This window comes from Ovis canadensis, chromosome 2 (assembly GCF_042477335.2).
Source record: "Ovis canadensis isolate MfBH-ARS-UI-01 breed Bighorn chromosome 2, ARS-UI_OviCan_v2, whole genome shotgun sequence".
NCBI classification, from domain to species: Eukaryota; Metazoa; Chordata; class Mammalia; order Artiodactyla; family Bovidae; genus Ovis; species Ovis canadensis.
The window spans coordinates 160,669,108-160,694,097 of NC_091246.1; the positions used below are offsets into that span (position 1 = coordinate 160,669,108).

The window sequence follows — 24,990 nt, forward strand, 5'->3', positions numbered from 1 at the left end:
AATCATATATTTCTAAATAAATAAGTTTTCCTCACCTATCTGTCTCCCCTTCGAATCACCCTGGATCCACTGGGGCTGGACCCCGGCAGGAATGAACATAGTAGCAAAGTTCTGAGATTTCACTGATTTCAGGTCCCTGCTCCTCTCCTGCCCTCCTGTCTATAAGACTTGAAATTTTAATTTATAAATTCTTCCCTGGTTATCTTAGATCATAGAAATTTTTCTTTGAACTTAATGAGCTTTATATTTGCACCTTGAAATGATCCTAAAATACATTATACTCTCCAAACCTTCAATAAATTTAGGAGTGATCTATTTACAGATATACCATTCACAGTGTCTAGTGCAGGTCTAGGTATATAATTATTTATATTGATTGATGGGTAAAATGGGAGTAGATTGATACATAAGCATATAAAGGTAATCTAAAGTATAATGCAAACGTTATTGGTACATTAAAATTAAAACCAAACACATGGGAGAAAGAACCTTCTGATATCCATTATGATAATATATGTAAAATAATTCTATAAAGCAGTATTCAAATGTAAAGCCTCATCAAAAATAAACTCCCAGAGGAGTTTTGTTCATTTGAGGAACTATTGTTCTGAGAGAATAAACTGTTCCTAACTCTAAAATAGAAAGCTTTCCTTTTCCCAAAGCATTAGGATATTTGTGCTCTTACAGACTTGGCATGAGAGACGTGATACTCTTGCATTATGTTCCACAGTGAATGTGCTCTTTGCAAATCCTTGCAAAGCTGGATCCTTCCTGTCACTTTGGTCTCAGCTAAAATGCTTCCTTAGAATGGGCTTCCTCCACCTCTCACTGGATTTTCTTCAAAGCTCACCTTTATTTCAAATTAACAGACTACTTTTAATTTTTTTCCTGTTTATTCATTTATCTTATATCTCCCTCTGGCACAAGTTCTATGAGACTATGGACTGATCTTCTACAGGTCTGTATGTCCAATTACTAAGAAATATTAATAAATTAAATAATAAAATTCTCCAAAGTAAATTTACTTGAATTTAATGGCAGGTTTATTTCATTTCCTCAAATCCAGGATATATAATTTAAATGATCCTTAAAATTTCAAAACTCGAAGTAGTTTTGGAAGTTATTTAACTCTCCCTTTCCATTAAGGGGGGAAAAAAATGGGACCTTAATTTATAAAATAAATAGTTCAAAGTCAATTCACTGAGCACATATTTAGATACAAAAAGGATGTTAAACATTTCATTATCAAAATATCTTAGGTGCACTTTAAATGTAAATCAGCAGCATAATTGACTTAATTATCAGTGCCATTTTGTATGATTAAGTATACTTAATGGGAAGCTTTAGTAAAATATGGCCATGACAGGAAGTGTCAGACTTTTCCATGCAATAATTCTGAGCACATTAAACTCTTCAGAAAGTTCTTTTTATTGCCATAAATTCAAATAGTTAAATTGAGGTTCTTCATATTTAGAATCATAAAGATTTTTATAGTTAATGTGAATATACATTATAGTTAATGTGAATATAGTTAATATTTCTTCCCTGCACATTATCAGAAAAGAATAAAAAAAAACAGTCAGGATTAGTGTATTTTACAAAAGAGACATTTCAGATATTTGTCCCTAATGAAGGTTGTTGGTTTCTTAATGTGCTAAAATTCAGTAAAAAGCTAAGTGAATCTGGTTATTGCTATTGCCTCCTACAAGGAAATTCTGCATAGTATCTTTGAAACGTACCTGCATTTGTTAAAGAAAAACATTGTCCAAAATGTTTTTATCAAGTTTTAGAAATCATAGATTCTCTTTTCTATATTTTTGCTTCCATTTAATGGTTTAATTCAACAAAACAGCACCAAAATTTAGAGCAAATTTAAAATTTATCCCAGTGAGTATTTCTGAATAAATCCCATAAAGAATTATTCAACTCTGCTTTATATATTAATGGAAATAAAATGCAGATTTTACAGATTATTATTTTCATATAATCTTAACTCCATTTTCCCCATTTTATGCATTTCATACATATCCATCTTCAAACTTTCATAATTCCTGAATTTTCTTAATTATCTAACACCTTCTGGATGTCTGGTGAGTCTTCTGCACTGCAGGCAGATTCTTTACCATCTGAGCCACCTGATAAGCATACCTCTCAACACTCATTTGCAATAGATATTATATTATAAATTTTAAAATAAATATATTTATTATTATACTATATACTTTATATTAACTACAACTAACTTATATCTGGGTCTTCATGAATATTTAACTATTTGCACTCAGACTCACATATACATAAATTTATACAAGTAGATAGATGATAGATGGATAAAATAAACAGAGCAAACAGAATAAGTGAATTTCAGTTGCCTATATATGCAGGCTGACAAATATAGTGTACATTTACATTATCAGAGAAGCACTCTCATGATAAGAATTCAGGTCACAAAAAAGAAGCAGTGAATGTCATCAGTTCAAGAAGGCACTAAACTGTGAGCGGTACTATTACCTCCAAAAAATTTTTTTTATTAAAAAAATCACTTTTAGAGATAACTAAGTGACTATAAAAGGGAAAAGTCAGCCACAGTCGCTCAGTAGTGTCTGACTCTTTGTGACCCCAAGGACTATACAGTTCATGGAATTCTCCAGATCAGGATACTGGGGTGGGTAGCCTTTCCCTTCTCCAGGGGATCTTCCCAACCCATGGATTGAACCCAAGTCTCCTGCATTGCAGGTGGGTTCTTTACCAGCTGAGCCACAAGGGAAGCCCTATAAAGAGAACCAGAGATTAATATCAAATTCTAGTGTACCTAAGTCCCCTACAATGATTTATATTTCTGAAACAAAGTACATTTCAATGTTGCATATGTTTCTGAGGTTAAACATTACATGGATGACTATCCAATACAATATCTATCCTCATATTTTACTTTTGTGAACTAGAAAGTTCAAATGAAGAAGTATAGTTATTAAAATGACCAAGTCTTAGGGTATTATAACTTTAAAAGCAAAACAATTTCTGCTAACATTTTCTAATATTATTCTAATGTTTCTCTTTTGCTGTCTTGCATACAGGGTTATCGTTACCATCTTTCTAAATTCCATATATATCTAATTTTCCTGTGGTTCCCTTGTGTTTTCTAAAGGAGCAAGGAAATCAAGTATGCATTATGGCTAACATTCAAAATAAAATTCTAACACATTTATTTTAGAAAATAGAGTTTTCCATATGTATCTAAATTAAATATTGTATGATCCTATTGACCCAATGTTCTGAAATATATATAATAGATGTAATACAGCCTCTAGAAACAATGTCTTAGCTACCCCTTACCTAAAAGTATCTTGTTCTATAATTTCAATTAAACAAACAATAAAGAGACTGAAGAGATATGTTTAAACAACTGTTTAAGTTAGAGTGGTGGCCCAAATGCCAGAAAATCTTATTGTAAGCACAGAAGTAAAAATTGTAAGCCATCTGCAGCATGTTTAAGGTTTATCCTGCACCAGATAGATAACTTTAGAGTAGTTTTCTGGACTAAATAATTGCTAGTGGTTTATATTCTTTATGGAGGTATACATGAACAAAATCTTTTACACTTTTATGTCTGTTTATGACCACTTAGACTTTAAAAGAGGCTAATAAGATACAAACTTTCAATTATAAGTTCTAACATCTAATGTACAGTTTGGTGACTATAGTTAATAATTCTCTGTTACATACCTGAAATTTGTTAATAGTAGGTCTTAACTATGTGAGGTTATGAATATGTTAGTTAGCTTGATTGTGGTAATCATTTCCCACATCACGTATGTATAGCATCATGTTGTAAAACTCAAATAGATACAATTTTTGCCAATATATCCGGGGTAGGGAAAAAGGTTAAGAAGTTTCTATGTTAATATTAAGTCAGTACTTTATAATGTTTAAATAAAAGTGTTCTACAAAACCATCTTCACCAAAATTGGTGATAACACATGAACTTAGATTAAGTTAATTTAGTTAAAAGATTTCTATTATAGTCTGGTTTCTATGACTAGCCAAATAAAACAAAAATGATCAAGTTTTACATACTGACAGACAATCCAATATGCTCAAATTTACATGAATTAAATTTAAATAAAGCAAACAGTTCTAACAGATATAACTCAACTAGACTTTTGTCAAAATTTATTTCTATTTAATAATTATGATTGACATTTTCAGTTGTAAAAATTATAATTGCACGGATTTTTTAAGAAAATTCATTACTTTGAATAATATCACAAACCTTAGTACTACAATCCCCAAAATGTTTACAAACTTTTCACCTCATTTACCAAGCTATTCTGTTCGATAAGAACCTCTGCCTTTCATTTTTCCATTATATATTATGTCAACTCAAATTTCTTTTCTACTTCATTGCTTGTGAAATTTCAATATAAATGGACTTCACATCATGAAACATGTTCTTCAGATAAATATATTGCTACTTTTATAGTGATCTAGAAGAAAAGAAAATTGGGGCATTTGAAGTAAATCCCATTCTGTTAATTAAACTACTGATTGTTGTCAAAAGAGCTTATTTTTAAGGGTAGTGATAATAATAAGATGAAAATTTCCATAGTATGGTACAGTTCATAAAAAATTCAATAAGTATTGTCTTATTTAACCTACATAGTTGTCCTGAGAGGTAGATAGTTAGAATCATACTGAGGGTATGTAAAAAGAAACTAGGCTAAGATACAATGAGAATCCCAGCTAGACTGTAGAAGTCTATAGCTGACTGGATATCATCAGTTACATTTTTTCTTCATTTGTTTCTCTTTGGAAGATGTTTCTCTTTTTCTGTGTGTGTGTGTGTGTGTGTGTGCACACGTGCATGCGTGCAGGCTTTAATACTTATCAACTTTACTGAAGTATATTTAACATACACTGGACTTGTCAACTACAAATTGGAACTTGCCATGGGTACCCGCTTGTCAATGCAGGAAACGTAAGAGATGCAGGTTCAATCCCTAGGTTGGAAAGATCCCTTGGAGTAGGAAATGGCAATGCACTCCAGTATTCTTACTGGGAGAATTCCCATGGACAGAGGAGCCTGGTGAGCTACAGTGCCATGTGGCTGTAAGAGTTGGACATGGCTGAAGCAACTTAGCACACACATGGGCACTTGCCATCTTCCTCTACAAGGATTAAATTATGTGCTGCTGCAACTGCCGATCTCCAGTGTCTCCTGAAGGAGTTCAGGGTGGAGAGCAAAAGTGAGACACTTTGTGCTCCAGGAAAACTAGCAGGTCAGGTCTTTAGATATGTATTTATAGGTCAATTTTATATGCCCATTTTTGTATCTCCTCATATCTAGAAAAGAACTAAAATCCTTAATGGTAATAGCTGTTTCTTGTGACTAGCAGAAGCTTCACAAGATCAGTAGAAAGTTTCTGGAAAAATATGTATTTGATTCCATGTATTCCCCCTTTACCAAAAGCACATATATACTGACTGACCTTTCCCCCCTGCCTCTTTGGAACAGTTTCTCAAAGCTATCTGAGGTGCTGTCTCCCATGCTCAGTCCTCATTTTGTCCCAAATAAAACTTAACTCACAACTATCATGTTGTGCATATTTTTAAGTTGACAAATTAAGTGATGCTGACTAGTGTCATGAGTTGTTCAAAACCGCACAGCATAGACCATTAAAACAATAACATCTGCCACGTATGACACAATTTATGTGTGACAAATGGGGGTGATCAGCACTATGTACACCATCGCATTTAATAGCCCCCTGCTGCTGCTGCTGCTAAGTCGCTTCAGTCATGTCCAACTCTGTGCGACCCCATAGACGGCAGCCCACCAGGCTCCTCCATCCCTGGGATTCTCCAGGCAAGATCACTGGAGTGGGTTGCCATTTCCTTCTCCAATGCATGAAAGTGAAAAGTGAAAGTGAAGTCACTCAGTCGCGTCTGACCCTCAGTGACCCCATAGACTGCAGCCTTCCAGGCTCCTCCATCCATAGGATTTTCCAGGCAAGAGTACTGGAGTGGGCTAGAACAAATCAAAAAAGTGATGTAATCTTTCTTACATATATGGACAAACTAGAGCTTATGAGACCTGATGCCTTACCCTCACACAGATAATAGGTGCTAGAGCCTTGGTCTTGAACCCGCGATGCCTCCTTCCAGACCATACTTGTAACCTTCCCTTGTAGCTCAGTTGGTAAAGAATCTGCCTGCAATGCAGGAGATAGGGATTCAATTCCTAGCTTGAGAAGATCCCCTGGAGAAGGAAACGGCAACCCACTCCACTATTCTTGCCTAGAAAAATCCCATGGACAGAGGAGCCTGGCAGGCTACAGTCCATGGGGTCATAAGAGTCAGACCTGACTTAGTGACTAAACCACAACCACCACATTTCAGGGCAGGGGGACACTCTTCTGAGTCCTTTGCTGCCTTCTGACTTTTTACGACTCAATTGGTTCTACAATGCAGATTATCTCATATATTGTGCGCTTTTAGAAATACTGCCCTTGTGCTAGTGCCTCATGCAAGGCAAGGACTTTTGGTGGGGATGCTTTTTGGATGGTACTGATGCTGCCATCAGGGATATTATTTAAAGATAGATGACACCTTTGATGATAAATTCATATTATACTGGGTTAATTTTGTCATAAACTATTTCACATGGATATTCATTTCTGAGTTCCTCCTATCTAGAATTTCAACCACTAAGAATTTCCAACATCTGCTGCTTCATATTCCTCTTCCCTTCCTTAGTTTTTTTCTCTTAAACACTATCACTAACATTGTAACATATTTTCTCTTGTTCACTGTCTGTATCCTTCCGTAAAATATAAGTTCCATAGGACACACATTTTTGTCTATTTTGTTCACAACTCTATGCCCTGCACCTATTGAGCAGGAAATAAATATCAGTTAAAAATTAACATTTATATTTTAGGACTTATGTTATTTTGATGATTGTTGTGTAATGAAGTGGAAAACAGTATCTGAGACTAATTTTTCACGAGCACTTGGATCTACTTGTATGTATTTTCACTGGATGTGTATTATGCATAGGAGGCTACAGCCTATTAGAAAAAGATTAAATCACTAGATGAGACCACTTTCTCAGTATTTTGGAAGAAGATTGCATTTATATATTAACTTCTCCTCTTTCTCCTGATGATCCCACTGTTTGGGGTGTTGTCATGTTATGGAGGGATGAATCTGATTAGGGACAATAGTGCTATAGAACTCAGCAGCACAGTCACTGGTCTCAGAATTCTGGGGTTCAATTTTCAACTATTCTACTTACTAGTTCCATACATATTAGAAGTCACTATTATTTTATGCCAAGATCTTTTATCCAGAGACTTCAAGTGTTTTTTCCAATGCTTTGAAACTGTATTTAAACCTATGGTGTACAGGAGACTAGATGCTTCTTTCTTGGAAGGTCTATCATTTTGATCAGATATTCAAAGTCTGTCAGTATTTACAATACTTTGGGCATCAAAGATCAAGTGATACTGTTATAAATAAATCCCCTAAAGGATATACCTTTGGATTGACTTAAATATCTATAAATCAGCCAGAATAAAAATATTTTGCAGGCATTTAATACTTCTTGGTTTTTCATCCTCAAGTCTATATAGACCAGAGCTTTATAAGACAACTATATCTTTCAGTTCAGTTCAGTTCAGTCGTTCAGTCATGTCCGACTCTTTGGACCCCATGAACCACAGCACGCCAGGACTCCCTATCCATCACCAACTCCCAGAGTTGACCCAAATTCATGTCCATTGAGTCGGTGATGCGATCCAGCCATCTCATCCTCTGTCGTCCCCTCCTCCTCCTGCCCTCAATCTTTCCCAGCATCAGGGTCTTTTCAAATGAGTCAGCACTTTACATCAGGTGGCCAAAGTATTGAAGTTTCAGCTTCAACATCAGTCCTTCCAATGAACGCTCAGAATTGATCTCCTTTAGGATGGACTGGTTAGATCTTGCAATTCAAGGGACTCTCAAGAGTCTACTCCAACACCACAGTTCAAAAGCACCAATTCTTCAGCACTCAGCTTTCTTTATAGCCCAACTCTCACATCCATACATGACTACTGGAAAAACCACAGCCTTGACTAGATGGACCTTTGTTGACAAAGTAATGTCTCTGCATTTTAACATGCCGTCTCAGTTGGTTATAACTTTCCTTCCAAGGAGTAAGCGTCTTTTAATTTCATGGCTGCAGTCACCATCTGCAGTGATTTTGGAGCCCCCCCCAAAATAGAGTCAGCCACTGTTTCCCCATCTATTTACCATAAAGTGATGGGACCAGATGCCATGATCTTAGTTTTCTGAATGTTGAGCTTTAAGCCAACTTTTTCACTCTCCTCTTTCAATTTCATCAAGAGGCTCTTTGGTTCTTCTTCACGTTTTCCATCTTTACTACTATTATAATCACCTTTTCACAGTTGATATTAAATAATTGTCTATATATGGCCTCCACAGGTGGTTTAATGGTAAAGAACCTGCCTGCAATGCAGGAGACAGGAGTTTGATCCCTGGGTCAGGAAGATCCCCTGGAGAAGGAAATGACAACTCCAGTATTCCTGTCTGGGAAATCCCATGGACAGAGGAGTCTGGCGGACTCCAGTCCATGGGGTTGCGAAGATTTAGACATGAATTTATGCTTTTGAACTGTGGTGTTGGAGAAGGCTCTTGAGAGTCCCTTGTACTGCTAGGAGATCCAACCAGTCCATTCAAAAGGAGATCAGCCCTGGGTGTTCTTTGGAAGGAATGATGCTGAAGCTGAAACTCCAGTTCTTTGGCCACCTCATGCGAAAAGTTGAGTCATTGGAAAAGACTCTGATGCTGGGAGGGATTGGGGGCAGGAGGAAAAGGGGATGACAGAGGATGAGATGGCTGGATGGCATCAATGACTCGATGGATGTGAGTTTGAGTCAACTCTGGGAATTGGTGCTGGACAGGGAGGCCTGGTGTCCTGCGATCCATGGGATCGCAGAGTCGACACAACTGAGAGACTGAACTGAACTGAACTGAAGTGACTACACAATAAAAATGTTCCTATACTAACATGACGTGACAAGAAAACCTTATGTATATAACAAAAATCTACTACATTTTACTGACAATAATGCCTATGTATTGCTTCTTTGAGAGTAAAAGTGTGTTATCTTGCTTCAGTCGTGTCTGACTTTGCAGCCCCATGGACTGTAGCCTGCCAGGTTCGTCTGTCCGTGGGATTCTACAGGCAAGAATACTGGAGTGGTTGTCCATGCCCTTCTCCAGGGGATCTTCCTGACACAGGGACTGAACCTGAGTCTCATGTCTCCTGGACTGGCAGATAGGTTGAACCATCTGGAAAGGCCTATGAGAGTAAAAGCACCAGGCCTTATCACTTTTGCAGCCTCAGTATCTGTCAAGTGTAGTAAATATACTACATGTTCCGTATGTTTGCTGTACAATAATTAAACTGGGTATTAGACACAGATCTTCTGAATGTGAATCTCTAACATATTCTCATTTCATTAAGTCGCACATCTTTTTATAAAATTAATCTAAAGGAGAGTGTCATCCCTTTGCTAATATATTGTTCTAGCATTTTCTCTTATTCAACATCTTCCTCAGCCAGGGTACCAACTATTAAATAAACACATATCCATGTCACACAAAGAAAAGTAAAACACAAATCAAGAGACTAATAAAGAGCAAAATACACAGTTTGTTTCTGCTGATAATATACGGAAACTAAAGACAATGCATGTTTTAAACATTCAAAGAACATTCGCTTATGAGTACTTCATTTCTTACAAAGATGTATCATATTATTCCACTAAATTCTTTCCTAAGTAGTTTCTTCCCTAACGCATCTTTCAATCAGTTAGGTAAAGATCACCCATCCATTTCTGAGAGCTCTGTGATGAAGGTAAGGAGAGTCTATTGACAGAGAATCAAGCTTAACAGGTGAGCAGAAAGAAGGTGAATAAGACGGGTAGAAAAGAAGGGGAAAAAGATGAGCAACAGGATCACTAGATATTACTAATGTTGCTATGTTGGTTTTTTCCCTTATGAATTTCAACCACAGCATTCAAGGAATATTGGTTAATTAATGTTCAAAATACTCTCTTCATTAAGTCTAAGGATATGAGAAAACTGTTTTTAATCTTTTGAATATACTTTCTTTCCTTTATAACTCCCTTCCTTCCATCTATTTCCTTCTTTCTTTTTTAACTGTTAGCTTTTACATTCTGTACTTTGAGAACTACACTGAGTAAAAAATTCGGGTCTCCAAATGTTCCAAAGATTGTGCAAAGATGAATCACATACTTGACAGGAAGAAGACAATCCTAAGTATGCTATTAAGCCTTGTGGGGCAAGTTCCACTGGACTATAAATATATAAACAAATATAGAAAGAATAAAATTCCATTAACTAATGATCTCAGACACTGGACTGTAAGGAAGATTTATAGGCAAAAAGTTGTATAACAAAGACATCCTAGTGCTTCTAAAATAATCCATATTATTCAAGATCCATTAAATTTCACATTATATAAACTCAAAGTAATACTTATTCTCAGATTTTGACATTTGCTTACATAACATCAAATATATTTATATTTGTGAATGATAAAGCTTACTTTCTAAATGAGAAATTAAAAGGCATAACTCTTGAACTTCATAGATAAATATATCTAAACTGTAATAATTTTGTTGTACAAATAATGCAGCAAAACAATAGTGTTTCAAATAACATGTCAAATTATAGAAGGAAAAAACAACAGTACTACTAATTTAACTAATTTTTAAATGATATTGAATGTGGTTTGAAGAAAAAAACAGTATGTTATTCCTCATGATTTCTTAGTAAGAAGGAACACTTATGTGTTCATATTTAAAATTTTCAAATGCAACATTAAAATTATTAATATATTTCCTAGTATCAGATATATGATGGATTAATTCTTAATTTTTGTTTACTTGGAAGGCCATTTAAAAAGTACATTTGCATGCAACTTATTCATCAAACAATAATGTCTATGATTGCGAAAACAGTCATGCTACTTGAATTATCCAGAATGCCTTTGAACACAGGTTATTCTTAAAGGTATTTGAGAATAACCTCAAGCAGCACTTGTAAATACATATTTCATAACACTTTCAAGTTTCAGTTCAAAAACACCAAGTGATCTTTAGGGTAATGTTTTATTTCAAAAATAAAGCCCTTCTTTAATTAAAAAACTAAAAGCGCTAATACCTTTGAACTATGTATACAAGAATTACTTTGAAAATTTTAAAAATGCCTCTAATTTCCCATTTAATGGTAAATATTGCATGCAAGAAGACTCTAGCTTCTAAACAAGTATTAAAATGACCAACTGATCAGTAATTTGTATCACTTCACAAAAAAGATCTGACAGTAAATTACTGAGTGTACACATGCATGCTACAGCATAGTATGTTCAGAATCAAAAAATAAAGTAAAATGAAATTACCCTAAAAGACATTTCAAGATTCTCTCCACCCCAGATATCCATTCCTGCATCGTAAGTTCCTATCTCTTCAAAGTAGTTTCTGTCAATAGAAAATAGGCCACCAGCCATAGTTGGGGTCCTAGTTGAAAAAAAACAAAAACAAAAGAATATCTTTTGAAAACAATATGTGGAGTTTAATGAGACTATAGCAAGTATTTCTAAAACATTTTAAATAAAAAGCAGTATACTTAAAAATTTCAAACTGGAAACATAAAGCCAAATTATAAGAGGTTTTAAAATTAATAAACAGCATTTTATTTCACATTTTCTGTAAAACTAAACTTAGATTAGCCTATAGTTTTTCTTATGGGTGATCAAATAGATATAAGGAACACTGGCCATTTAAGACAGGGGCATATACATACTGTGTGAAAGGCATAGGGAAGAGAAATCTGTGTTCTTATCACTATCCTTAAAGAGCTGAACTAGTCATGAAACTTCTAGTTGTGATCCTGTCACCTAATTATAAATTATTTTAATATGAACTCCAGAAACTTATGGAAATGGTTTCTCTATGAAAAGATCTACAATCTATTTGAATAGGAAAAAAAGTGCTGTGAAATATTTATAGGCATTAAGTATCTAATAATAGTTACATAAGTATCATAATAGCTTCACATCTAATTGTCTACAGCTAATTGTTTTACCTAATTAAAATGATAAAATGAATCATATAACCCTATAGACAAACATAAATCCTGTATACTATTCACGGGTTTAGAAGGACATTTGGCACAGATGCAAAACTTTTTACTAGGAATAAATGATTTTGGTTCTCACATTCAAATTTTCTCTGTAGAAACTAAGAAATCAGGTGCTAACTTTCACCAGGAATAATTATTGATCTTAAAAGATTAATTAAAATCAGTGACCTACACAAAGTCTTTCTGTAAAAGCAGTATATATTGAAACTGAAAAAGAAAGTTCTAGTTCACAAATGAATCTATCTATAAACCAATGATTATTTCTGAATAGAGATTTTCAAGCTTCATAGCACATTAGCAGCACTTGACACACCCTGAAAAAACTACACTTCCACGTTTTGGTAATTCTCTCAGGTTTAGATTTAATTGGCCAGGAATGGGTCCAGATCTTCGATAGTGTGTAAAGGTCCTAAGTGATTCTACTGTGCTGCTAAATTTACTAGATCGGAAACACTGGTCTAGTAACTTAGATTTAGGATGTTCATTCAGGTACACTTGACCCTTGAATAATGTGGGTTTGAACTGCTTGGGTCCACTTATATGCAAATATTTTAAACAGTAAATGCCACACTTCTACACAATCCAGTGTTGGGTGAGTCATCTGATGTGGAGGAACCTTGGATACCAAGGGCCTGGTATAAAGTATACTCAGATTAACCTCTGTGTTATTCAATGGCAGTTTGAGATTGTTAGAAAACTCAATGTTTTTTCTCAAAATTATATCCTCTTCTGCCACAGGATGTGCTCATGTCCTCTAACTGAACAGTGTATTTCATTGAAAAACCTCAATATAATATTGTACTGGGATACCTACCATATCACAGAGTTCTCTGTTTCTCCCAGTGCTGTCACTGTTTTACACTCAGGCAACTAACTGTCCCTCAGTTGCAGCAGCAGAGCCTCACGTGGTCTGACCTGTTTTATTGCTTCTAGTCTTGCTGGGTTCCTATCACGGACAGAGTCATTGACCTACTGAGTTGTAATGAGAAACAGTAACAAAGCTAAGCAGATGCCAATTACGAAGTAGCCATGACCCTCACATGACCGGGGTTTTTGAAGCCCATGGAAATAACTACGTAAGGTACCACACTGCTGAATAGTCTATTTAATGAAATGAGGAACAGAAATTGCTGCAATTATCCTATTATAATGTAACTAAGTGCTTAAGAATGTTAAATGGTGCATTTTTAATGATCAGTTCAGAGTGCCCATTCACTTGTATATTTACTAGTAAAGAACAAATGCCTTTAACTTAAATACATGTATTGAATTTCATCTTATAGTTGGTGATGATTCCTACAAATATGTGAGAAATATATAATAAATGGCAACAATAAATTACATTTTAATCATAAGAATGGCTCAAATAAGTTTCACTTTTAAAGTAACAAAATCTTTTAAAAATTTGCAATTGCTCAAAAAAAAAAAATCTTGTATTTTCTGAAGATGGATCCTACTAGGACTTTTTTTTCTGTGTATTTGAAATAGCAGTTAGCTCTCTCAAACAGTTCAGAGATATTATTCTGCCTTAAATAATATCTACAGCCATAGCCAGTGCTATGTAGCATGTTCTATTCTAAGTTAACTGCTCTGTAATGTCGCCCATGAACTATTTACATACACCTGTGCAGACCTTAAGTGTTCAGGGTATTTAGAAAATATAAAACCTTGATTATAGTTGAGTTAGCTAAGATGATCTTTTTAAACATCTCTACAATGTCACACCAAACAATTCAATCAATTATATTGGGGGGGAAAGTAATCAGCCAAATGGCTGTGAATGTTACCTACCACACAGCAAGTAGGTGAAGATGAACTGAGTAAATAGAACTAAAGTACTTAGCATAGTGTCTGGCACATTATAAATAGTTAATAAGGCTTGGTAATAAATCTTTATAGTGGCTAATGTTAATCATTCTAACAAAAGTCTTAAGTGTCCTTCAATTAATTTTGGCTCCCCATATACATGCTCTCATTTTGGATTGCAAAATCATCTAAAAACACTTCAGATCCAAGATGCTGAACTTTGAAATCTGCTGCACTAAATACAAGCTTCAATTTTTTAATGCTTCCTATTTAAATCCTATGGAAGTCCCTTTGATGATATGGTTCTTTGGCTACTCCATATTCTCACAGACTATCTCCCTTTACAAATCATTTACTTCCCTCCTCCCACCCACTCTCTGAGATCCTACTATGTCAGTAAACACCTAGCTGAGCACACTAGGTTCTCTCTCCTTGCCTGACTACATTCTTTTTATTAATATTAATATTATACAGACAAAGGTCTGTATAGTCAAAGCTATGGTTTTTCCAGTAGTCACGTATGAATGTGAGAGTTGGACCATAAAGAAGGCTGAGCACTGAAGAATTGATGTTTTTGAATTATGGTGTTGGTGAAGACTCTTGAGAGTCCCTTGAACTGCAAGATCAAACCAGTCAATCCTAAAGAAAAGCAGTCCTGAATATTCATTGGAAGGACTGATGCTGAAGCTGAAGCTCCAATACTTTGGCCACTTGATGAGAAGAGCTGACTGACTGGAAAAGACCCTGATGCTGGGAAAGATAGAAGGTAGGAGAAGGGGATGACAGAGGATGAGATGGTTGGATGGCATCACTGACTCAATGGACTTGAGTTTAAGCAAACTCCGGGAGATGGTGAAGGACAGGGAAGTCTGGCCTGCTGCAGTCCATGGGGTCATAAGGAGTCATTCAGGACCAAGCGCCTGAACAACAACAAGAAATATTAGTTCTTGGGTAAACTTACCATTCTTCATCCATTTCTGTTCCTAAAACCTCGAGAATCATTGAAATAGCAATAGGCTGAGGTCATCTGGTCATGATAAAAGTCCATGTTATTGATTGTCTGCTCAGGCCATGAACAGCTAACAATCCTTTTATCTGTTTACTTTTATCTGTTTGTCTCATCTTATATGCATCTTCCCCAAAAGTTTCAGACTCTTCTCAAAAAACTGAAGATTAAGGCAATGCATAAATTCTAAGCTCTCTCAGTCAGGAACTCTAACCTCTCTCAATCTTTATGTTAATATTGTGTGTTTCTCAGGGCCTCTTCCTTCTTCTTGTCTCGATGGGGCGTGGGGGGATGTCTTCTCTCCTCTGAATGTGGAATAGTATTCATTCTTTTGCCTCAGTCAGCTCTTTTCTGACTATACGCACACTTTTTCTTTTTGTTTTCTTTTTAAATCACACATTGATTGAGCTTCAACAATATTGTGTATTTTACAAATGGAAGATTTATGGCAACTCTGAGTCGAGTCTGTGCTTAGTTGCTCAGTTGTGTCTGACACTTTGTGACCCAATGGACTGTAGCCCACCAGGCTCTTCTGTCTATGGGGATTCTCCAGGAAAGAATACTGGAGTGGGCTGCCATGCCCTCCTCCAGGGGATCTTCCCAACCAGGTCAATATATTGCAGGTGGATTCTTTACCGACTGAGCCACAAGGGAAGCCCTTACTGGTGTCATTTTTCCAACAGCATTTGCCTACACCATGTCTCTGGGTCAATTTTGGTAAATTCATAGTATTTCAAACATTTAAATTATTTTTATATTTACTACGCTGATCTGTAATCAGTTATCTTTGACATTACTATTGTAGTTTGGGCACCATGAACCATGCCCTTATAAAACAGGCAACTTAATCAGTTAATGAAGACCTACAAGACCTTCTAGAACTAACACCAAAAAAGATGTCCTTTTCATTATAGGGGACTGAAATGCAAAAGTAGGAAGTCAAGAAACACCTGGAGTACCAGGCAAATTTGGCCTTGGAGTATGGAATGAACCAGGGCAAAGGCTAACAAACTTTTGCCAAGAGAACACACTGGTCATAGCAAACACCTTCTTCCAACAACACAAGAGACAACTCTACACATGGACATCACCAGATGGTCAATACTGAAATCAGATGGATTATAATCTTTGCAGCCAAAGATGGAGACGCTCTATACAGTCAGCAAAAGCAAGACTGGCAGCTGACTGTGGCTCGGGTCACGAACTCCTTATTGCAAAATTCAGACTTAAATTGAAGAAAGTAGGGAAAACCACTAGACCATTCAGGTATGACCTAAATGAAATCCTTTACAATTATACAGTGGAAGTGACAAATAGATTCAAGGAATTAGATCTGATAGACAGAGTGCCTGAAGAACTATGGACAGAGGTTCTGACATTGTACAGGAGGTAGTGATCAAAAACATTCCCAAGAAAAAGAAATGTAAAATGGCAAAATGGTTGTCTGAGGAGGCCTTACAAATAGCTGTGAAAAGAAGAGAAGCAAAGGCAAAGGAGAAAAGGAAAGATATACCCATCTGAATGCAGAGTTTCAAAGAATAGCAAGGAGAGATAAGACAGGCTTCCTCAGTAAACAATACAAAGAAATAGAGGAAAACAACAGAATGGAAAGACTAGAGATCTCTTAAGAAAATTAGAGATCTCTACAAAGCAACATTTCATGCAAAGATGGACACAATAAAGGACAGAAATGTTATGGACCTAACAGAAGCAGAAAATATTAAGAAGAGGCGGCAAGAATACACAGAACTATACAAAAAAAGATCTTAATGACCCAGATAACCATGATGGTGTGACCACTCACCTAGAGCCTGACATCCTGGAGTGTTACATCAAGTGGTCTTAGGAAGCACCACTACGAATAAATCTAGTAGAGATGATGGAATTCCAGCTGAAGTATTTCAAATCCTAAAAGATGATGCAATGAAAGTGCTGCACTCAATATGCCAGCAAATTTGGAAAATTCAGCAGTGGCCACAGGAATGGAAAAAGTGTTTTGATTCCAATCTCAAAGAAAAGCAATGCCAAAGAATGTTCAAACTACCACACAATTGCATTCATTTCACACACTAGCAAGGTAATGCTCAAAATTCTCCAAACTAGGCTTCAAAAGTTCATGAACCAAAAACTTCCAGTGGATTCAAGCTGGATTTAGAAAAGGGAGAGGAACCACAGATCAAATTGCCAACACCCTTTGGATCATAGAAAAAAGCAAAAGAACTCCAGAAAAACATCTACTTCTGGGTCATTAACTATGTCAAAGCTTTTAACTGTGTGGATCAAAACAAACTGTGGAAAATTCTTAAAGAGATGGGAATACCAGAACACCTTACCTGCCTCCTGAGAAACCTGTGTGCAGGTCAAGAAGCAACAGCTAGAACAGGACACGGAACAACGGACTGGTTCCAAATTGGGAAAGGAATACATCAAGGCTGTATATTGCACCCTGTTTATTTAACTTCTATGCAGGGTACATCATGTGAAATGCTGGGCAGGATGAAGTAGAAGCTGGAATCAAGAAAGCCAGGGAAAATACCAATAACCTCAGATATGCAGATGACACCACCATTATCACAGAAAGCAAAGAGGAACTAAAGAGCCTCTTGATGAAGGTGAAACAAGAATGTGAAAAAGCTGGCTTAAAAGTCAACATTCAAAAAATGAAGATCATGGCATCTGGTCCTATCACTTCATGGCAAATAGGTGGGGAAACAATGGAAACAGTGACAGACTTTATCTTCCTGGGCTCCAAAAGCACTGCAGATGATTATTGCAGGCATGAAATTAAAAGTCATATGTTCCTTGGAAGAAAAGCTATGAGCAACCTAGACAGCATATTAAAAAGCAGAGACTTTCCCACAAGTACCACATAGTCAAAGCTATGGTGTTTCCAGTATTCATGTAGCCTATAGTGCACTATTCACGGACTATAAAGAAGGCTGAGCACTTAAGAATTGATGCTTTTGAACTGTGGTGTTGGAGAAAACTCTTGAAATTCCCTTGGACTGAAAGGAGATCAAATCAATCAATCCTAAAGGAATTCAACCCTGAATATTCATTGGAAGAACTGATGCTGAAACTCCACATACTTTTGCCACCTGATGTGAAGAGCCAACTCATAAGAAAAGGCCCTGATGCTGGGAAAGATTGAAGGTAGGAGAAGGGGATGACAGAGGACGAGATGGATGGATGGCATCACCAACTCAATGGACATGAGTCTGAGTAAACTCTGACAGATGGTGAAGGACAGGGACTCCTGGCATGCTGCAGTTGTGGGAGATGGTGAAGAACAGGGAAGACTGGTGTTTTGCAGTCCATGGGGTTGCAAAGAGTTGGACATGACTGAGCGAATAAACAAGAATCAATCAATGCTGTTAGTGTTCTGACTTCAATACCATCCAAATTTTCCTCTATTTCTCTTCTTCTCCTTGGGCCTCCCTATTCCCTGAGACCAACTGGTATCCCTACAATGATTTCTAAGTGTTCAAGTGAAAGAAAAAGTCACACATATCTCACTTCAAATAAACAAGTAGAAATGAGTCAGCTTAGTGAGGAAGTTGTGATAAAAGTTAAGATAGGCCTAAAGATAGGTCTCTCGTACCAAATAAATAGGTTGTGAATACAAAGAAAAACTTCTTGAAGGAAATTAAAAGTGCTGCTCTAGTAAACCATGAATAATAAGAAAACAAGACAGTCTTATTGCTGATATGCAGAAAATTTGAGTGGTCTGCATAGGAAATCAAATCAGCTACATTTCCTAATCAAAACTTAATCTAGAGCAAGGCCCTAACTCTCTTCACTTTTATCAAGCCAGAAAAAAGAAAGTTTAGAAGCTAGAACAGGTTACCTTATACAGTTTAAGGAAAGGAGCTGTCTCTATAATATAAAAATCAAAGAGAAGAGGCAAGTGCTGATGTAGAAGCTTTAAATTATATGAACTCTAGCTGAGATAATTAAGGAAGGTCACTACACTAACAGCAGATTTTCCATGTAGATTAAACAGCCTTATGTTGGCTGAAAATGCCATCTTAGCATCTACAGCTAGAAAGGAGAAGTCAATGCTTGGGTTTCAAAGCTTCAATGGATAGATAGTCTTATCAGGGGCTAGTGAAACTGGTGACTTTAAGTTGAAGCCAATGCTACTTTGCCATTCTGAAAACCCTAAAGCGAGAATTGTGCTGTATCTACTCTACCTGTTACCTGTAAATGGAGCAACAAAGCCTGGATGACAACACATCTGTTTACAACACGGTTTACTGAATATTTTAAGCTCACTATTGAGACCTACTGCTCAGAATAAAAGATTTCTTTCAAAATATTATTGTTCATTGACAATTCATCTGGTCACCGTAGAGCTTTCATGGAGATGTACAACAACATTACTATTGTTCTCATGCCTGCTAACACAACATCCATTCTGCAGCCCATGGATCAAGCAGTACTTTTGATTTTCACGTCTTAATCTTTAGGAAATACATTTCATTAGGTTGTAGTTGTCACTGGTAGCGATTCCTCTGATGGATCTGGGAAAAATCAATTGAAAATTTTCTGGAAAAGATTCACCCTTCTTGATGCCATTAAGAACATTCACACTCCATGGGAAGAGGTCATAATATCAATATTAATAGGAATTTGGAACAAGTTAATTGCAATCCTCAAGAATGACTTTGAGGGGTTCAAGACTTCAGTGCAGGATACAACTGCAGATGAGGTAGAAATAGCAAGAGAACTAGAATTAGAGATGGAGCCTAAAGACGTGCCTGAACTGCTGCAAACTCATAACAAAACTTGATCAGATGTGGAATTGCTTCTTATTAATGAGCAGAGAAAGTTCATTGAGATGGAATCTATTTCTGGTGAAGAGTCTGTGAAAACTGGGGAATGACAACAAAGGATTTAGAAACTACATAAATTTAGCTGGTAAAGCAGTGACAGAATTTGAGAGGACTGACTCCAATTTTGAAAGGATTTCTGTAAATAAAATGTTATCTAATAACATTACATGCTACAGAGAAATAGTTTGTGAAAGGAAGAGTCAATCTATGTGGTAAGCTTTACTGTCTTCAGAAATTTCTACAATCACACCAACTTTCTAGAGAGCCCACCCTGATTTGTCAGCAGGCATCAACAGCAACATCCAGGCAAGACCCTTCACCCCTGTAGGCTCAGATAATGGTTAGAATTTTTTAGCAAGTATTTTTTAGCTAAGGTATATATATTGTTTTAGATGCAATGCTCTTGCATACTTAATAGACTACAGCATGATATAAACGTAACTTTTAAATGCACCAGGAAACCAGAAAATGTATTACTCACTTTAACCCAATATTCACTTTATTGCAGTAGCCTGGAACCAAACCCACAACCTCTAAGGTATACCTGCAATCTTTCAGCTACCTGTTCATTGACTATTGAAAATGAGTTGCTCAGTCACATCCAGCTCCTTGTGACTCCATGAACTGTAGCCTGCCAGCTTCCTCTATCCATGAGATTCTCTGTCCATAGGATTCTCCAAGCAAGAATACTGGAGTGGGTTGCCATTTCCTTCCCAAAGGGGTCTTCCCAACCCAGGGATCAAGCTCAGGTCTTCTCCATTGCAGGCAGATTCTTCACCGGCTGAGCCATCAGGGAAGTCTCTGTTCATTGACTATTACATCTGTATTTCATGCCTTTGATTTTTAGATTATCCCTTCGAGCTTACAAAACTGCTCAATTAAGTTCTGTCCTAAACTACATCTTCACTCCATTCTATTGCTCACTTAAACCAGGAACATATATTTTCTGTATCTTTCACTGGTGACCTTATTGAAAGGATGCTTTTTATATACTCCCTCAACTCTTGACCTTCTAACTAGAATCTGGATCTTGCTCCCATCTCTGCAATAACTTCTTTCTGGAAGAGGCTATTGATTATGAACTTCAATAGCCTTTCCTTTGAAAGCATTTAACACAATCTATCAGCCTCCTTGCTTGAAATTCTTTTCACCTCTGACTCCCACTGCATTGTTCTAGAGAGTTTTCCCCTTCTACCAATTTGAATATTGTATGATACCTACTGATGCCCCTTCCTTTCCGTTGCTGGATGTCAGATCTCAAAATGTAGTCTTCTCAAGGGTCTCTCAGAGGACCTTTTCTCTTTCTAAACTCTTTACTTGGTCTTAGGCCTTTAGTGTCACCTCTGTGAGGTTGACTCTTAATCTATGTAGTCTCTTCTCTCTTCTGCATTGGTTGTGCTCTTTCAATCACTCACTAGATGCTTTCTTAAAAAACTCTTCCTGACTCTGCTCAGTGTATATAACAGAGAAAGTGCTTCCATGTCTGCTTCTCTTTCAAAGACCTCTATTTCCTTCTAAAGTCCTAAGACTTTATTCATCAGATTTTATTTCATTGAGTCACCATTCAGCACCTTTATCATTTGCCTCATTCAGTCATTTCCCACGTACTTCCTCCTTTTTAAGTATTTTTTGACACTTATCTCTGTTATCCAATTTTCATCCTTATTTCTAACTGTTATGGAATGTTCTTCCTTCTGCAGTCTGCAACTTCCAAAATGTATTCTACAAACCATACCCTGATTAACTCCTCTAAATAAAAATTCCTCTTAAAACATTAACCAGATGTTCCAAAATCTGTATTTTAAAAATTTCAGATTTTTATATTATTTTGCCATCAGTGATCTAGAGCTACCCAATGAGCTCCTTCATTTAACTATCTTTATGTATGTAAAGTGTTTAGTGGGCTTCCCAGGTGGCGCTAGTAGTAAAGAACCTGCCTGCCAAAGCAAGAGATACAGGAGACATGGGTTCAATTGATCCCTGGATCAGGAAGATCCCTTGGAGGAGGGCATGCATCCCATTCTAGTATCCTTGCCTGGAAAAACCCATGGACAAAGAAACCTGGGGGGATACAATCCATGAGGTCACAAAGAGTTGGACATGACTGAAGCAACTAAACATGTACATATGCAAAAAGTTTAGCTATTTGCAGTAAATGCTTCACACTTTCAAACCTTAGTACATCTGTTCATCCATTTGCCACTTAAATCTTCCTTTGTAAAGTCCCCTTAAATGTTTAAACCTGCTCCAGGTCAATGTAAAATTTATGTAGTCCATACAGGCTGGCTTTGGTACAAACCTCTTCCCTCCTATCTGGCTGTCATCTTTCCCTTCTTCCTTGTGCTATAGCACTGTTTCTCTTGAGGCAATTGTCACTTCTTATTGAGTATTACATTTATTACTATAAACATCTTACCACTTCTATAAGTACAGTTAATATATTGGTTTAATAGTAATAGACATTTATTGAATAAGTGAAATAAACAAGAAAGAATATGTATCCCTGTGTCCATACTGTAAGTCAAAGTTACCTGCAGCTGTATTTCTGAAACTGTGAAAAAAAAAAAAGAAAATTCTTTGCTTACATCTGCTAAATTGATAATAAAGATGGCTTCATGAATTCCAGAATATTTAAAGACCTTATCATCTAGTAAGAATTTTGGGGATTGAGTTTGATAGTATTTTAGAAATAAAGATATAAAGCTTTATAACAACACACAGTAAGGAAAAATGCTGAAGATTTTCGTCAGAACTTCATAAAGCATAAGAAATTGTGATATAATACATTTGATTATTCAGTAATGCTAAAGTGGAATGATGCATTTTCAGCAATAACACGATATAGGCTGTATTTTACACTGGGCTGGTATAACCACCATGTGTATGAAAAGAAGTTACACAGTAAAGAGACTCTAAGATGAAGCTAGTTAGTTTTAGGAGTGTGGACTTCGTATCTGCACTGACTAGACTTGAAGCTCAATTCCACCATGTGACCTTCAGCAAGTCCCTTTTCTGTACTTTAATTTGATCATCTATAAGTTGGGGATATGCATTAATGTATGTGGTACTCAGAACAGTATCAGCACTAAGCAAGTACTGTACACTTAAATTTTAGTTTTAATGAAGAAGAGGAAAACATCTGTTTGTCAAGATAATAATCAGCTTTATCTTATTTTCAGACTCTAATCAATTTTTATTAGAAGTGTAATAGTTTAGGGCTTTAAAATCCCTACAGATTTGATCAACCAAATTAAACTGCAGTGTATTTAAATATCTTGTTCAGGGACCCCCAAGTAGTTGATGGTCCAGTTGAGAAAAAAAATTCCTTCTATATATCAATCATCTATCTCTCCATCTAACCAGCTTCCAGTTATCCATATAACTCACACAACAAAATATTTGATATAGCTAATTTGAAAGTCTTTTCCTGATTGCAAGCTCCAAATTAATGTACCATGTTTTTCTGTGAATGTTAGTACTGCTCTTTAAAGCAATTTCTTTTAAAGTTATTGAAACATCACTTCTTCTCACTAATCCTTTGATATACTAGGATTCTATTTAATCTTATTTGGCAAATAACCAGAGTCTCTGGAGAAAAGTCTGAAGAAGATTTGTGAGACTATAGCTCAGCTTTCGGCTGTTATTTGCAGTGGTCAAATTACACAGTATCTAGACAATCACTTTTGGCTCTGCATTAATAATATTTCTCACATATTATAAAGCATGATAAAGAGAGATGAAAAACATAAGTATTTTATTTATAGAAATGTGAGGCAAATAGCTGAAATAGTTCCATAAGTTTGATTTTGTTCAAGTCATAAAAAAAATAATGACTTCAATTGGTTAACCACTGTGAATGTTTAGAAACTAAAGAAAATTTAGATACTGTGAGTTTCTCTCCTTCCGTCTGTATTCTGTCAACTATACTCAATATAAAAAAAGAAGAAGAAGAGAAAGAAAATAAGCAAAGGCATAAACTATTCTTTAGTAAGTAATGAATAATTGCATGTTGAATGTAATTAAAGGTTTTTGGATAGAAAAAAGCGGGAAGTTTAGTGGAATATTGCACACCACAACACTGATTTGAACATATGTTTGAGTGAGAAGATGCAGCTTTTGGTACAGAAGAAACTGTTACTTTAAGAGTTATGCCAACTTAGGCTCTGAGCAGGAAGCTTGTTCAGATCCTGCAGTCTATGAAACACAGATAATTTCAAAGCTATATTTAAAGGATAAGAAAAAAATTAAAGTTCTGCCCAACAGGGACAAATGGCTTGTTTTTCTACCAAAGAATCCATTTATCAAGAAGTACTAGAATCAAATACATTAACCTGTGCTTCAAAAGCAGAGACATTACTTTGCCGACTAAGGTCCGTCTAGTCAAGGCTATGGTTTTTCCTGTGGTCATGTATGAATGTGAGAGTTGGACTGTGAAGAAGGCTGAGCGCCGAAGAATTGACGCTTTTAACTGTGGTGTTGGAGAAGACTCTTGAGAGTCCCTTGGACTGCAAGGAGATTCCAACCAGTCCATTCTGAAGGAGATCAGCCCTGGGATTTCTTCAGAAGGAATGATGCTAAAGCTGAAGCTCCAGTACTTTGGCCACCTCATGCGAAGAGTTGACTCATTGGAAAAGACTCTGATGCTGGGAGGGATTAGGGGCAGGAGGAGAAGGGGACGACAGAGGATGAGACTGCTGGATGGCATCACTGACTCGATGGATGTGAGTCTGAGTGAACTCCGGGAGTTGGTGATGGACAGGGAGGCCTGGCGTGCTGCGATTCAAGGGGTTGCAAAGAGTCTGACGTGACTGAGAGACTGAACTGAACTGAAAGACCTATAGTCCCAAAGAAGGAACAGTTTTTTTTTTTTCTTTTTCGTAAATCCTTTTTCATAATCCTCAGTACCTGATAAAACTCTAAACTTCCAAAGAGGATATATGGTAAATGGTGTAATTTTTTTTTTTTTCATTTAATGCTTCAGATGGGTCAGAATAAAAATGGGGCCAGATGTTTTAAAATGTTTTTGTTAATTACTCAGTATCTAAATATGATAGTTTATTTATCACCATGTAAACTTTCTGTACTAGTCTTGTTTCCATCTCATTTCAA

At 36.3% G+C, this 24,990-nt stretch overlaps 1 protein-coding gene across 8 annotated transcripts in view; it reads right to left on the reverse strand.

The window, feature by feature from the left end:
- Window positions 1-24,990, reverse strand: part of GALNT13 (polypeptide N-acetylgalactosaminyltransferase 13) — a 655,388-nt gene that overhangs the window by 205,386 nt on the left and 425,012 nt on the right. For all 8 annotated transcript variants that reach the window (XM_069574410.1, XM_069574411.1, XM_069574414.1 and 5 more), the window contains exon 8: window positions 11,492-11,609. In XM_069574410.1, the coding sequence (XP_069430511.1) occupies window positions 11,492-11,609 (118 nt within the window). The remainder of the gene's footprint in view (window positions 1-11,491; window positions 11,610-24,990) is intronic.